This window comes from Lissotriton helveticus, chromosome 1_1 (genome assembly GCF_964261635.1).
Source record: "Lissotriton helveticus chromosome 1_1, aLisHel1.1, whole genome shotgun sequence".
NCBI classification, from domain to species: Eukaryota; Metazoa; Chordata; class Amphibia; order Caudata; family Salamandridae; genus Lissotriton; species Lissotriton helveticus.
In genome coordinates, this window is record NC_136057.1 from 477,744,451 (window position 1) to 477,760,641 (window position 16,191).

General features: G+C 44.3%; 1 protein-coding gene across 1 annotated transcript in view; it reads right to left on the bottom strand.

Annotated features, from left to right (window-relative positions):
• Window positions 1–16,191, bottom strand: part of PTPRB (protein tyrosine phosphatase receptor type B) — a 500,144-nt gene that overhangs the window by 108,000 nt on the left and 375,953 nt on the right. The window contains exons 21-26 of the mRNA XM_078673917.1: window positions 9,229–9,472; window positions 8,384–8,490; window positions 7,780–7,885; window positions 2,599–2,682; window positions 2,487–2,504; window positions 2,313–2,394 (exon numbers count right to left, since the gene is read on the bottom strand). Coding sequence (XP_078530043.1) covers window positions 2,313–2,394; window positions 2,487–2,504; window positions 2,599–2,682; window positions 7,780–7,885; window positions 8,384–8,490; window positions 9,229–9,472 — 641 coding nt within the window. The remainder of the gene's footprint in view (window positions 1–2,312; window positions 2,395–2,486; window positions 2,505–2,598; window positions 2,683–7,779; window positions 7,886–8,383; window positions 8,491–9,228; window positions 9,473–16,191) is intronic.

Genomic DNA, 16,191 nt, shown 5'->3' on the forward strand with positions numbered 1-16,191 from the left:
TAAGTGTTTTTTTGTTTGTTTTTTAACTCCACCCCCCCCCCCCTTGCCCTGCCTCCCCCGTTCTCTGCCAGCCGCCACTGGCATTAGTCCTCTATTTTCAGACAGCACCGTTGAGAAATTGAAAACCTTGCTTACAGTTTTCGAGCTCTGCTCACTGAAAATAAAAAACGAACTCAGAGAAATAATGGGTTATATGAATTCACTTTATGCGCTGCTGGAGCATGAAACTGGCACTCGGCTCTGCACCAGCAAAGCCCATCATGATACAGCTCCTGATTGGTAGAGCATGTACATGCTGTGATATACTGTATTTTGCAACTTGAGGGATATTTTAATGAGGGCCACACTTTTCATTATGGAATCTTAATTATAGCCGGCAGAAATAACGAAACACATGGACTTGCTTTACATTTAATACTCTTACTACTTCCTCATTAGAGTAGATAACTTGAAATATCCTAAAAACGATTATATTTTTATTATGACGATGAATTGTGGATACAATTTTATTTTATTAAAGACCAATGCCTGGGTGAGATAAAAATAAAGAACAGTGGAAATCAACTGTATTGAAAAGGTTATTGAACAGCACATACAGGAGACTGAACTTCTTTGAACCTCCACTCTAATAATTCCAAAACCTTCTTCCTGGATGAAAGCAAAACCTTGGGTCGCCAGTATTCCAGACTCCCCCCTGCACGACAATGCTACTTAAAATACAAAATAAAGAGATTGTAATAAGTCCACGACAGCCCTCAGTAAAGACCAAGCAAGTCAACACCGTCCCCTCCTCCTGCTTCAACACCCTCTGCATGATCCGCAAGATCTACAGATGGATCCCGACAGATACAAGAAAGACAGTCACCCAGGCCCTCGTCAGCAGCAGACTTGACTACGGAAACGCCCTCTACGCGGGAGCCCCGACCAAGCTGATCAAACGACTACAACACATCCAAAACGCCTCGGCACGACTGATCCTCGACGTACCACGCCACGGCCACATCACCCCCACCTAAGAAACCTGAACTGGCTCCCCATCAACAAGAGGGTATCCTTCAAACTCCTTACCCATGCACACAAGGCACTCCACAAGACAGGCCCAGCCAACCTCAACAGACGGCTCTCCTTCTACATCCCCAACCGCCAACTACGCTCCGCCGACCTCTCACTCGCCACCGTCCCTGAAGAACAACCACCGGTGGCCACCTCGCCGCCAAGACATGGAACACCCTCCCACTGAGCCTACGACAGATCCAAGACCTGCTGACCTTCAGGAGGATACTCAAGACCTGGCTGCTCGATCAGTAGCGCCCCCCCCCCCAGCGCCTTGAGACCCTCGCGGGTATGTAGTGCGCTTTACAAATGATTGAGTGATTGATTGAAGTCCTGATTTTAATATGGGTGCCAGGAGACTGCCCATCAGTGGATCTATTCTACCACTGACCCTTTCATCTGAAGCGTTTCACAAAATATGGGTGAAACAGAAGTAGTTCCTGTCATCCAAAGAAAAGTTCGAAGGAACAGACCCTATGTCACCAAGAGATACCATAGGTTGTTTGTTGGGCTTCCTCTTCCTTGTCCTTCCTCCTTTTGGCTTTTCTGTCTTGCAGACTTGGGCTCCTCCGACTACAGGTTTTGATATTTTGATCATCTTTGCCCCTTTTTACATCTCTCCCCACTTGCTTTTCTCTTGCACGTGCATTTTCGTTGCTGTCTGTCCCCTCTTTCCTGTACCTCTTACCTTAAACATGGGCGTTATTGGGGCTTATGATCTCCCTTTCTCCATAATCGTCTGCTGTTATGCTGTAGGCTGACTCCTTCTCTCCAAACTCTTACTTATAGTTTCTAATCCTCTTCCAGGAACTCACAGTACCTTTATAGGTTGCTAAGTGCTTGCTGCCCCTTTAAATTTTCTAGCACACGTCCTCAACCCGCAGAGACACCAAATACCACAGAGTGTTGCTAGCCTCATTCTTTCATCCCGCATTGATGGGCCTGCCTTCTTTAATCTTCAGTGCACAAGTCAACCAAAAGTTATGCCTTCCTTTTATATCTTTATTCCCGTTGTGCTGCCGTTGCCAGATCCTTTGACAACGCACCCTCTCCAGTTGCCTCCATTTAACATACGTTCCACAATCAAGCCATATAGAATGCAACTGTCAGACCAGTCTAGCATATTTCTACTCAAGGCAAAATCAGTCACTTAACAAATGCAGTTATCTTACACTTGGAGTAAAGATAGTACATTGCTTTCATGTTAACACCTTGGATTCTACATTACATCAGATACCCATGTTTATACTTCACCCTACCTCGTACTCCTCCGATAGTAGGTAGTTCGAATCTGCTTGCAGTTTAGTGAAGTGAGTATCAAACTGACTTGTTTTTATTGGGCTACATGAGGAAGGAGACAAAGCAAGATTTAGACTGTAAAAGTGTATGTTTTGTTTATTTAATTACAATCTATAGCGTTTTTATGCACCCACCTGGATGTTCTTCTGTTGCTGCGAATCATAAAAACATATTACAAGTTAGCATATATTGGAATCTTATACACACCAAAAATAGTTTGTAAGAAAAACGAAACTGTCTTCTTACCCTTTATTGCCCAAATGCAAATGTACAGATGATGTTCTCTCGCGTCGAGCACTGAGCCTTGCCGTAGGTCCATCTGAACTGTTACTATAATAATAAAAAATAAAGAGATTTTCTTCATAATTCACTCAACATCTGCATAGTCTGGAATATAGGTGTGAAAAGCGAGGGATAGCAGTTAGATGTATTTAATTCAATGTAGCATATTCCAGTTGCACTAGAAAAGGGTTCCTGAGTTGATACTAGCCTGAAGAGGTAATGGTGTAAAAAAGAGAAAAACTACACAATAAACTTGGAAAATGCATGGATTTCTCATCCGGCACATAATCTAAATGCAAAATCACCATAAAATGTCAAGAATGCGTGGGACAGACAAGGCTGTAAGGGCAGTGTGAAAGACAACACTGAACCCCGGGTGTAGCCTTTAGTGTTACAGTAAGCATAGAAATGGGCAGGCTATATCTCCCCAATAGTGCAAACCAAGTGCACTTCAAAATAACCATTCATGTCACCCAAATTGACATCCAGCTCCACAAAAAACTAGGGAACCAAGCACACATCACTAAATGTCCAGACCACACATTCCACTGGCCCTTCCGCTGCCTCAAAAGAGTAGAAACTAAAATCTTGTTGGCGACACCCAACATGCTTCTTTTGACTAGCTAACAAGTCTGATGACACTCCAATCCATATCACTAGAAGTAAGACATCTAGGACCATGTTTAGCACAGTTCTCAGTTGTGTCAACACTCTAAACTGACCCAATACTCAATGGCATCCATATACAACTTCGCTCTCCCTCAAGTTAGACACCAAGTGAAGATGGGAAAGATCTCTATGATATCACTACTAATTTACATAAACATTGTCTACAGAGCTCCAAATATGCCACTCAATGATTGGAAAAACTGCAGAATCAGGCAACCAGCATGGGCCTCAATCCATAGAAATATGACAGAAACCAGCTCCCAACATGCTCTACTGAGTACCGGTTGAATTAAGGAGCAAATGTAAAATGGTTTGAACCATGCATAATACCAACTTCTAAGGGCATAGCTACATGTTAACACTTCACCCAAGAATATAATAATCACATATATGAAGGGATTGTACAGGATTATTTCAGGAAGAGACATGAATCACATGTATGAAGGGTTTTTGGGGAGCTTTCGAAGAAGAGAAGGAATCGAATGGGAAGAGCCCGCAGGAGAACAGTCCATGTGTTGAATGAATCACATGCATGAATGGCACAAGGAAGAACAATCAAACAGGAGAATAACTTAGAGTGGCTCACCTTTGTCAAGGTCCCAGAGATATGCATGCTGAGAAAATATGATAGCAAAGGCTTTAAGGTGAATATTAGTGAAAGAAGTTAAAAATAGCCTGAAAAACATGTTAAGGTTTGAGTGTGGAGTGAAAGAAAGATATTTTCAAAAATCCTGATATTGGGCATCTTTAATGGAAAGGCAACCACATATTTAAAGATTGTGCATAGTGTTGAAGGACACATATAGGTAACCACTATTATTAGATAATAATCATCATGTTTGAAGAGAGTACAGAGTGAGGCTTAGGAAACAAATTAAGTGGCACAGATCCCACACAAGGATATGTTTTTTTTTTTTTAAGTTTCTTCTTATTGTTAATCAAAAACGTTGTCACAGTATACACATTGACAGAAAATACGCAAGGCATGGCGGTTTGTGATACATTATACACAGTTCACTCTATCCTGCTAAGTAGACAATCTAGTTTGTAATAAAGCATTAGGGTATTAAGTCCTCCATTGGCGGTTGTGTCTGTAACACAGGTGGCTCACAATTGGTACCTCTGTATTCGTTCCACAAGGATATGTTATGTTATGTTAGGTTATTGTAGTATTCTGTGTTTGTGCCCCCATGGCACTGGTAGTTGGAACCTTGGGTGTTGGGAGTTCTGAGGCTGGGAGGTGGAATGCTGACCGTTTGTCAGTTGAAGGCTGGACTGTGTTGCTGTCGCTGTGCTGCTCTTGAGCAGAATAAAACTACCTTCAAGCCTTTCATGTCTATGGACATTCTTTAACACTACAAAAATAATGGCGATGATGCTCAAGAGCATCCAACGGACCTGCAGACTCACCTCGCAATTTTGCTGACCGAGAGAGGAAGTTGGAGCGTTTCAGCCTTTCTTTGCCATGCTACGTTAGCGTTTATTGTATTTAGTGTCTTGCTTTGCTTTCTTTCTTTCTTTCGTCTTTCCTTTGTTTCTCTGTCTTCTCTATATTTCTTTTGTTCTTTCTCTTTCTTCTTTTTGTTTGCAGAAATGAGGATAATGTAGTATTCTGTGTTTGTGCCCCCATGGCACTGGTAGTTGGAACCTTGGGTGTTGGGAGTTCTGAGGCTGGGAGGTGGAATGCTGACCGTTTGTCAGTTGAAGGCTGGACTGTGTTGCTGTCGCTGTGCTGCTCTTGAGCAGAATAAAACTACCTTCAAGCCTTTCATGTCTATGGACATTCTTTAACACTACAGTTATGTTATGTACGAATCACCAAGAGGACACAGTTCCTATCGCAGGGTGCAAAATTGTCACACATGCATTCAAAGAAAAACAGAAAGGTCAAGAAAAAAGGGGATAATCCTAGGTATATGGGACCCACATGTGAGAGGAAAAATCACTCTTTGTCCACTGTTGCCCTCACATAACATGATAGGTGTCATGCTCATCATCGGGCAGTTACTCCTTCTAGGGCCGGCTCTGCAATTCCCCACGGCCCCCCAAAGGGTCACTTTATCGGAGATCTTTTCAAGGACTGCCAGATGGTGCATATGGCTGTGTGGGGTGTGTGGGTCCTAAAAACAGGGGTAAAAAAGGTGCGTGCAAAAAATTGCATGTAATAATAAAGGGTCATCATGCAGCAAAAATATAGAAAGATGTACCCTTGGCAGACAAATACTGCAGAATAATATGTAACCCTAAAGGCACATTATGCCTAGGTTAAAAAGGTCAAAGGTCAACATGTTTCATGCCTCTTTCACCATAAAGGTCGGTGGCGCTTCGTCAGGACCAAAGCAATATTGATGATAGTGCACGTGAAACCAACTGTGAATTAAAATACCCACTAAATCAGGGTGAAGCAGAAACCTGCATAGCCTCAAACAGGCTACCGAATAATGAAGGCTGGGAATGCAGATGACAGGGGAGAGAATTCCACTCCCGGAAGCAGCCTAAGAAAAGGCTTTTCCACCATAGGATGGCACGCAGATTTTATTTATCCCGAGCAAAAGTTCACAGTAAGTGGCACTATATATATCTTACATTTTCTTCTAAGAAAAGATGTAGCCTAGCCATGAAGCGCCTCGTGAATAAAGGACAAGGTTTTAAATTCAGTGAATTCTCTGAGCTACTGGAAGCCAGATGTTTTACGTACTTGCACCGAGCTCTGGAGTCCGCCATTGCACCCATCGTCATATTTGCTACAAACCGGGGGAACTGCCTGATCAGGGGCTCCGAAGATATTTTATCTACTCTAGGTTTTCCTACCAGAAACAAAATCTGAAAGAGTGGGTGTAATATGACCTTTCTTTGAAAGTTCAGTTATAGGTCATGCTGTTGCATCTTGGATCAGTTGCACACGTCTTAACTGATCCTTTGAAAGAGCTAGATAACAGACATGTGTTTAGTTCAGCGAAGATTGCATTAAAGATGTGACTACTTCTTTGTGAAGCTCAGAAGGGATGAAAGGGAGAACCTTTCTGAGCTACGTCTAGAAAGAAGTATGTGGCATGAACACCCAAAGAGAGTCATGCTTATCGGAGAAGTATTCACATGCCTGAAACGCCCATAGAGGGTCTAGCTGCAAGGAGGAGAAATTGTATGTTTGAAGAGTTCGTAGGTGGTCCAGCTGATGGGAGAAAGACTGACCTAATGGAAGAGACCATGCACGGTTTGGGATATGAATTCACATGGTGGAAGATCCCAAAGAGGGTCCACCCAACAGAAGCAGGAATCATGTGGTTCTAAAGCAGATAGTGGGTCATGCTTAAGGAAGAAGGTCATGCTTGTAAAAGAAAGAACATGCCCAAAGAACCTTGAGAAAAAGTGAAAAATCTTTAGAAAAGCACAGTTTTAGAAAAACACATCAGGGATGATGATTGATGGTATGCTCATCACAGAAGAAAATGTGTGGCGATTGGTGCTTCAATAAAATGACATTTAATGTTTGAATAGGATCGGCCCTAGCTTAGGGTACCACAGAAACACCACTGCTTATCTAATTATTCTAGGTACCCTCAGCTGACAGCTACTGTCAATTACTCAATAGCAGACTGCCTTAAAAAATGCAGAAGAAGTTCCTAGTTTAATGAAAGCAAGTATTTTACAACAAATAATTACCTCATAAGGAGCTTCTAGCTGCTTTCTATTGCTAACTGGCATTCTAAGGTCAGTTACATAACGTGATTTTCTCAGGATCAATGCAACGGCTTAGACAAGTGATGTTCAACGCATGCCCAAGATGGGCAGGTCTTTGGCAGGCTTTCAGGACATCAAATAAAGTACATATGAAACTGAAACTACTTTACGTATTCTATGATGATACTCAAAATATGGCATGCATCTGGACTTTTATGGATGCCGCTGGATACAGGCAATCTTGAGAAGCTGATTATTAGGAAAATAAAATAAGCACAATGCTTGCCTGAACCATGACACCTGTGTGTGATCTGAAGATGACTAACAGGCAAACACAATGGTTATTATGTTATTTCAAATTCCTTTTAAAAATACCAAACATATAGGAACAGATTCTGATGTGTCTGTGACTGGCTCCGGCCTTAGGTATAATGCACAATGAGTTTAGTGCCCCCATCTGACAACTGCTGAGATCTGAACATCACTAATACTGGTGCATTAAAAAGCGAGACAGTGTGCCTAAGCACTATGCGTTGGTCATAGGAACAATTCTGGTGTTGGAAAAAACTGTGACTGTATGTCAGAGATCTGGGGGAAAGGCTGCTGAATGTGTCTGTAGTCCACCTGCCCTTTCTCTTGGCTTCTCTGCCATTCTGCTCTTCTTTGCGCTATGTAATTACTGTAGGTCCTCGCAGTTTTACCAAAGCATGGTTATATGTTTCCGATTAGAATTCACTGGTGAAGTTAAGCAGTAACCATCAAAAGCAATGGTGCAAAACTAAAAGGGATGCTTACCCGCGCCGCACTTTTTTCCTGTAGACTAAGAAGGCAGCGACTGCCACCAGCATCAGTATAAGGAAGAGTCCAGCGCTTATACCTTCAATCACCCCCAGCAAAGGCTCTGCACAGAGACAAAAAATAATCAAACTCTTGGGTTTTCTTACGACATATGAATAATCTTGGACACAGTCTGTGATACCAGAAGACAACAATCACTGATGTTCAAAAAATCTGTGCTCTGTGACGCAAAAGGAGGACATTTGACCTTTATATGTCTATAAAGAGACCAGAAGCACGATTCCATTTCCCTCACAGTATCCCTCAATGATGCGTATTATTTAAGGGTCCAGTTGCCTACCTGGCCATTTTATGCAAACAGGCATGGACTACTCTGTTTACCAAAGAACCAGCTTTAAGCAGTATTTAAGTAGGACATTGACAGCTGGTATACAGTCAAATAGCATCAAGAAAGAATTAAATAACAACACGCTTGAAAGCATGGGTTCTTCTAGCTACCTAAAACAAATATGTTGCAGCCGCAAAGTGTGGTCATGACTTGTGAATTGGAAAGGGAATCTTTAAAATAAAATTGAAAAAAGAGTTGCACCCCCGCACTTACCCGACTCTGTCACGATGGGTAGAGAATAGAAAGTGTCTGAGAAAAGAGGTTTGGAAAAGTCCCTCAGATCTTCGCCAAAGAGCTGTGTGAAAGCACGAATGCTGATCCTGAAAACACAGTAACAGATGAATCATCTACAGTGGCCAGTTGTGAGAATCAGCCGAAGAAGGTCGCACTGCTCTTTAAAGACAGACTTTTCAATGTAGGGCTAGGAGGTCTGAATCCAAGACATATTTTCAGACTGTGCGAAATTAGTTGAATTTAGATTAATTGAATGCAAAATTACCTTATGTGAATTTCCTGAAAATCTGGCATGCATTTGGCTCACCCTGATCAATAGTTGAGACCCCTGCTCTAAAGCATCAAACTGAAGCGTGGAAAAGGCAAATAAAGAACTGATGTAATTGTCTATCTATCTATCTATCTATCTATCTATCAATCTATCTATCTATCTATCTATCTATAATAATACATGGGATTCTGCAATCACTGTATAAAACACTGTCTCTGATTTTTTGCAATAGGCGACTTGTGACGCACCCAGTCACCTATTATAAAGAAATGACGTCAGAATGCAACTGTAATGCCTCATTGTCAGTTGCGTTCTGACATCGCAATGCCTTCTGCCATGACCAGGGGGAAAGACAGGTCATGTCATGGAGCATAATTAAAGGAGATGTTTAGCCGTGTTGTTAGCCAAACCAAGACAAAAATGAAGACTCCTCCATTCCCTGTGATAGGTGACATGCACTGAGTACCCGCCTCGAAGATAGACAAAGAGTTGCATATGGGTCATCTGAGTGAAGGAGTTCAAACATTGTCATAACGAGCACAGTAAATCGAACCTGTAGGGCGTCCGGGGCTTGAGTGGTCCATCACAGAACTTGTGCTGGTTCGGATCGCACTTCCCTCCGAGGCTTTCCATCTCTGTTCCTAGCTTAATCTGAACACTTTGATAGTTGTAGTCTGGGTTTTCTGCACATTTGCTGGCAAAATAATTGGTTTGGTAAACCTTGATGGAGCTGTTGTGTTTGTACTCATGATATGTAGGCAAAGGGTTCTGCTGTTCTGGCTTGATATCACTCTTGTCTGGAAAGACATGAAGGAAAAAGAGACACCACCTAATAAGTTCTTTACACAACACGTTTATCTGAACAACCCTTGTTAAGTATTGTGCTGTACTGTTTTCTCTTTGGCATTCATACAGCACGAAGAGTGCAACGAGAGCAGCAAAGTACTGTGGGACAGGAAGGGATGCGGTGAGTATACAGGAATAGCTAAGATGATTTCGTAGGGAAAATCATGAGGTGCAACCAGAAGAAATGTGGCCATTCTATAACCCAGGTAATAACAATTGTCTTTTTCAAAGTGTTTCATCAAAGAGAATGGTCCATTCATATACTCTTACAAGGTATCTCAGATACCTGCTGCTGTAAAAATATGATAGTGTTACTCTAGCAATAATCTCTTGAAAATATCTTGATCGGAGCCCTTTTTGTTTTTCAGCTCTCGTGGTAGAATTAGAAGCCTATGCAACTTCTCGTTGTGTGCCTATGGCCAAACGTTATCTAATGCTCATATGTTTGAGGGTTATCATCGGGAAAGGCCTTCGTTGACATGCTAAATTATCGAGCCCTGTAAATGTGCCCATCTGTAATACACATTTGTTTTCACGGTGTAACTATATGGCGTTTTTACTGTTCAGTCTTCTGGGGCCTGCATTCAGTAATATGCAACAAAAGGAATTAATATCAATGGTGCAAGTAAATGTCAATATCCTTATGGGTCATAATCAGCCAACATAGAATTATAATTGATTCAGATAAAGTAATCACAAACATGCTTTCTTTTGAGCACTCATTTGAGTTCCTTTATACGTATCTTCTATACGAATTAAAGGTCTTAAAAATAGCATTTATAAAATGCCGAAGGAGAATAGACACGTACTGACACTTAGCAGCAACAACACTATTGCAAATTTTCATTGCTCTCTGTATACCTAAACATCTGTAATCCACATGCATCAGGATGTATTCCTAGTTATATGTATGGCACTCCACTACCCTCAGGTATATAAATACCACTAATAAAATATGATGAAATATATTGAGAACACTTAATAAAGTTTGGGGGTAGCTTGCTGCACCACCAGATAGGCACGCCTGACTTACGCCTCCATTTAAATATGGAATGGATCTGTGTAGCGTGGACCTCCAACGTTCTCAAGCCCATGAACCTTGGGATTAATATCAGGGGTGTGTGCAATACTACCTTAGATCAGGCCACTACAAGAGGCCACCGCTGTATTGTGGCCTGGTGCTCTTCGCGTGAAAAGGAAGCCTGTTGGAAAATGGCCCTCTCTGAAGGGTCACCCCAAACTTTTTGCCTTCCTCCTCCTATCTGTCTGACCTTGTTTTTGTTGGCTTAAGCACTCTGAGCATTTTACCACAGCTGACCAATGTGCATGTGCTCTCTCCTCTAAACATGGTATTGCTGTTTGGCATATTTGTTTTACTTGTAAGTCCCTAGTAAAGTGGTATACCATATACCCAGGGTCTTTAAAATAAATGCTACTAGCGGGCCTGCAGCACTGATTGTGCCACCCACAGAAGACGCCTTTTAAATCTATCTCATGCCTGCCACTATAGAGCATGTGTGTGAAGTTTACTGCCACTTATATCTGGCCTTTAAAACTACTTGCCAAGCCATAAACTCCCCTTTTATTAGATATGTAACCCCTTAGGTAGGCACTAGGTAGCCCTAAGGGCAGGGTGTAATGTAAGTAAAAGGTAGGAAATGTACTTTTAAGGCAGCCTATTTTGTTTTTCACTACTGTGAGGCCTACCCCTCTCATAGATCAGCATTAGGAAATCCTTAATACACCTTTAAGCTGTAATTCCTGATCAGAGAGGAGTAGCTTTTTCATGTTTCATATGTTTGGAATGATACATTCTCCTTTTTACTATTTAAGAAATGCCACTTTTAGAAAGGGGGCATTTCCCTGTACTTACTGCTCTTTGTGCCTGACAGCCTGTCTCCAAAACATGTCTGTGAATTGACGACAGCAACGCTTTGTGCATTCCCTCTAGACAGCCACAAACACAGGTAGGTGAGGCTCATCTGCATTCTGAGCACTCATCTGCATTCTGATGGGTCTTCCTGGGCAGGGAGTAATGGGAGGGGCTGATACTTACACTTCAATAGGTACTGTCCTGTCCACACACAAAGCACTGATTTACCCCTCAGGGTTAGCCTGGCAGACTGGACTGGGTTCAAAGGGATCCTTGTGTATTGCAGAGAAATCTTTTGCAGTCACCCCCTACATCAAAGGCACTTTTGGGAATAGGTCCTGGGTCTCTGATCCCCTAAAATCAGACATTTGTTGAACTTGTAACCAGACACAGCTGGATATATGTCTGCACATTGCCAGAAGGACTGTTGTGCTGCCAGGAGGGATTGCCATTCTGCGAACTGCTTTCCTGTGTTGGTTTGCTGATTGCTGTGTTGTGAGAGGGACTGCCACCTTGCTACCTGCCTTGTTGGGCTCTCCTGCTGCCTGCTACCCTTTTTCTGTGCTACATTGAAAGTGCTCTCCAAGGGCTTGTTGGCTTGCCTTCTGTTCTTGAAGTCTCAGGGCCAACAAAGACTTCTTGGTCGCTTTTACTACACTACTGCAGAAGCCCCTTCCATGAGAACCAGCGCATTGGCTGCACAAGAGAAAAGTCCCGCGCAGTGACAATCAGCGCTCCGCTCTACATCAACAATGAACTTCTGGTAGTGAAACTCAGCACTTGCCCAATCTCCAACTGGGCTCATTGCTCTGTGTTTACTTCAAGAAAGGGCCAGCGATTCCCTAGTGAGCATGGCGGAGTCCTGATTGGTGGCAGTGCGTTATTCCAAACCGCCACATTTATGTAATGGAATGTTGTCAGGGCAAAGGCTTGCCCTGCCTATTACTCTGCCAGCGGGAGACAACCGCAGATACTCTTGACATTGAGTGGTGCCTGAACACTGGATCAGCGTGACTTCTCACAGCCCCCGCACTCCGCGTGAGGGAGGATATTGCAGCCTTGAAAGCTCCATCCCCAAGGCTGTAGACACTGACGGCTTGCCCCCAACCCATGTGCCTCATATGAGATAGTACTGTGTGCGAATTGACCTGTACAGTCCCTGTCAGCTGTGCTGCCGCCTCGCATGCGGTTGAATTGTACACAGTGTACTGGTCTCAGGGGACTTGTTAAGGATCTCCCTTTTTCGTGATTATTGGGCACTAATTAACAGATACTATTTTTCAGCCGCATAACGAATGATCTTCTGCTTGGATTGAACTCAATGCAACCCGGTCGAGGCGAATGTAAATAACCTACAAAATGTTGAGTGTTCTTTCAACACTCAGAACTTTAAGCACCACATTTTTACCTGCATACTTTGGATGTTCATATCTCGAAAAGTTTACATTGGATGTTTATCGTTTTGGCCTTAATGTGTTTATTATATAACACCCTCGTTTTATAAAGCTCTGTAGAGTCTTTTTGTGATGTATTCATTGTGTTTCTGTGTGTTGCACAAATGCTTTACACATTGCCTCTTTTGATAAGCCTGCCTACTCTGAGCCAAGCTACCAGCGGGTAAGCACCGGTTATTTACGTTATGTATCTAGCGTACCCTGACTAGAGTAGTTTGTTCTGCCTGACCTTGGTACATATCTCTGTCAACTAGAAACCCCATTTCTAACAAAGCTCATGTGCACTAACATGCACGCCCACACTTGTAGATCATAAATCTTCTCCTTGGCCTCTGGTACGTCCTAATAGTGGTTGGGATTGTTTTGTTAGTCTGCAGTATGCAGAAAATAATTCCATGACAAATGCACTATTTTCTGGGGTGCAGCAGAAAGGGAGCTTCCATCTACAATATGCTAAAAATGAAGAGAGCACCTAGCAGCAGTCTATTCAGGTTGCAGGCAGCCAGTCAAAATCTTGGTAGGCAGCTTGTGCCTCCGCGAACTACGTTTTGCTATCCAAGTAGGTAGGGGTAGTCTGGTCATAGGCAGATTTCTACATCCAGGCATAACATCCACCTGTTTCCTTGCTGTGGCTGTGTTAAAGATTTTGCTTTTATTTAACACTAAGTCACTCCAAACTTGTCCAAAAAGGGTTCATTTCACATCAAGCGCAGTGCTGGGTAGAAGCTACACTCAGTGCCAATATGTAGAATCCTAGCTGCCAGGAATCTCTAGTCCAGTTCGGGATGGGGTCAGTCAACAATGCTTTTCTGTGTTGCCCACCTTCTGCTGCAAAGCAGAACAAGGACACATATCATATTCACTCCTCCCATTGATGGGTTGCTTACACGGCGACCAGTCTGTCCTGGACATGTGTTGAACTGGATCCTTTGGCTATGCTTTAGTGCTGAAGACCTGCAGTGGAGTGGTGTGGCTCACTGGTTAGAGGAGGCAGACCCGGAAGCAGAGGACGGCCCGGGACCAGGGTTCAATTCCCGACGCGGCAGGGTCGTGGACCAGGGTCAGCGGACTCGATAATTCTCGCCTCGGTGCCTACTCTTACCAGGGATCACACTCGGCAACTCTGGGCATTAGCTTGCCTCATCTCCACAACGGCCCCCCACATACACCAGGGATGCCTGGTTTCACCTTGGAGATACCCAGCAGGGATCATCTCACAGGGACAGCCAGGACGGGTTCCCCAGTGGTCTACAGCGCTGGGACGCCCCATTGCTGGGGTAGCCATGCGCTTTACAAGACAACCTAACCTAACCTAACATAAGTGCAACCTTGTTGTGGTGTGCTGCTGCACTGAAACCCACACCTGCATTAAATACCATATCATCCTCCTGGACCTATCAGCCGCCTTCAACTCCATCTGCCACCGCACCCTACGCACACGCCTCCACGACGCTGGGATCTGGGACAAGGTTCTGGACCGGACCACCTCCTTCCTCTCCGGCAGTATCCAGAGCGTCCGCCTCCCCCTTTCCGCTCCGAAGCCACCCAAGATCACTTGCGGCGTACCCCAAGGCTCGTCCCTCAGCCCGACACTGTTCATCATCTACATGGCACCAATCGCCACGTCGCCCGACTGCACAACCTCAACATCATCTCCTACGCCGACGACACCCAACTGATCCTCTCCCTCAACAAGGACCCCCTCACCGCCAAAACCAACCTCCACGAAGGAATGAAAGCCATCTCCGTGTGGATGAAAAACAGCCTCCTGAAGCTAAACTCGGACAAGACAGAAGTCCTCATCCTCGGCTCCACCCCTTCAGCCTGGGACAACTCCTGGTTGCCGACCGCACTGGGAACAGCACCGACACCCACTGACCATGCACACAACCTAGGAGTTCATCCTCAACGCCACCCTCTCCATGACAAAACAGGTCAACGCTGTCTCATCCTCCTGCTTCAACACCCTCCGCATGCTCTGCAAGATCACCAGGTGGATCCCCATCGAAACACGAAGAGCGGTCACCCAGGCCCTCGTCAGCAGCAGGCTGGATTTGAAAACGCCCTCTACGCAGGAACCCCAGCCAAACATCTGAAACGACTACAACGCATTCAGAACGCCTCCGCACACCTGATCCTCGACATCCCTTGCCACAGCCACATCACACCCCACCTGAAAGACCTGCACTGGCTTCCAGTAAACAAGAGAATCACCTTCAAGCTCCTCACCCACGCACACAAGGCACTCCACACACTGGACCAGCATACCTCAACAGACGTCTCACCTTCTACATCCCCACCCGCCAACTCCGATCCACAGACCTCACCCTCACCACCGCCCCCCGCTTCTGAAGAGCGACCTCCGGCGGCAGATCGTTCTCCCACCGGCAAGACCTGGAACACTCTCCCCACCCTCCTACGGCAGACCCAGGACCTACTAACCTTCAGAAGACTATTCAAGACCTGGCTATTCGAGCAGTAGCAGCAACCCCCCCCCCCCCCCAACACTCCCCCAGAGCCTTGAGACCCTAAGGGTGAGTAGTGCACTTTACAAATGTTCTGATTGATTGATTTCTGTAGTTCAAGCCCCGTTCCGCTATGCACCTGACCATTCTCCACTGCTATAAACTGTTGCCTTGACGCACACACATGGCAAGCACTTACAAACCAATGTACTGCGAGCTCCGCTCTATGCAATGTATGTAGTGCTGACTGACGCGCGTATTCATCGACAACACAACTTCCTGTGACACTTCCAGCATGCAGCATAAATGGTTACCTGGGAACACATCTGAATGGTTTCAGGATAGATTTACAAGTACTTTAGCTTTTAGACAAAAGGATACTGGGGACAAGCAGGTTGGTAATGACCTTGCCACGTGGTCATATTGCTCTGTAGTGATAACAGCAGATAAAAAGGAGTGAGTCGGGAGACTGGTGAGGCACTAGCATAGTGCATATCATTAATTCCAGCAATGTCTACTCACTCCCAGTATTCATCCATGACACTGCTGGCCAGGATAATATAATTTTACAGTCACACAGTATGCTGAGGCTTTGCAGGAAAAGGCTGTGCCCCCAATTTAGAACCATAATTGAGTGACTGACAATTAACCAGAAATAATAGTTTGCTCTGCACACCTGCTCATACAGATTTCAATCGCACTCCATCACATCTAATCAATGTATCTAATTTTACATTAGCTCAGCAGCGAACAACAACTGGCAACAATGAGAACTCGTGAAAAAAACACAGAAAACGAATAACAGAGAAGGCATCGACAGTCAGATGAACATATCCTTCCTTTTTATTAGATCTGGCTACCATCACAGCTGTCTTCGG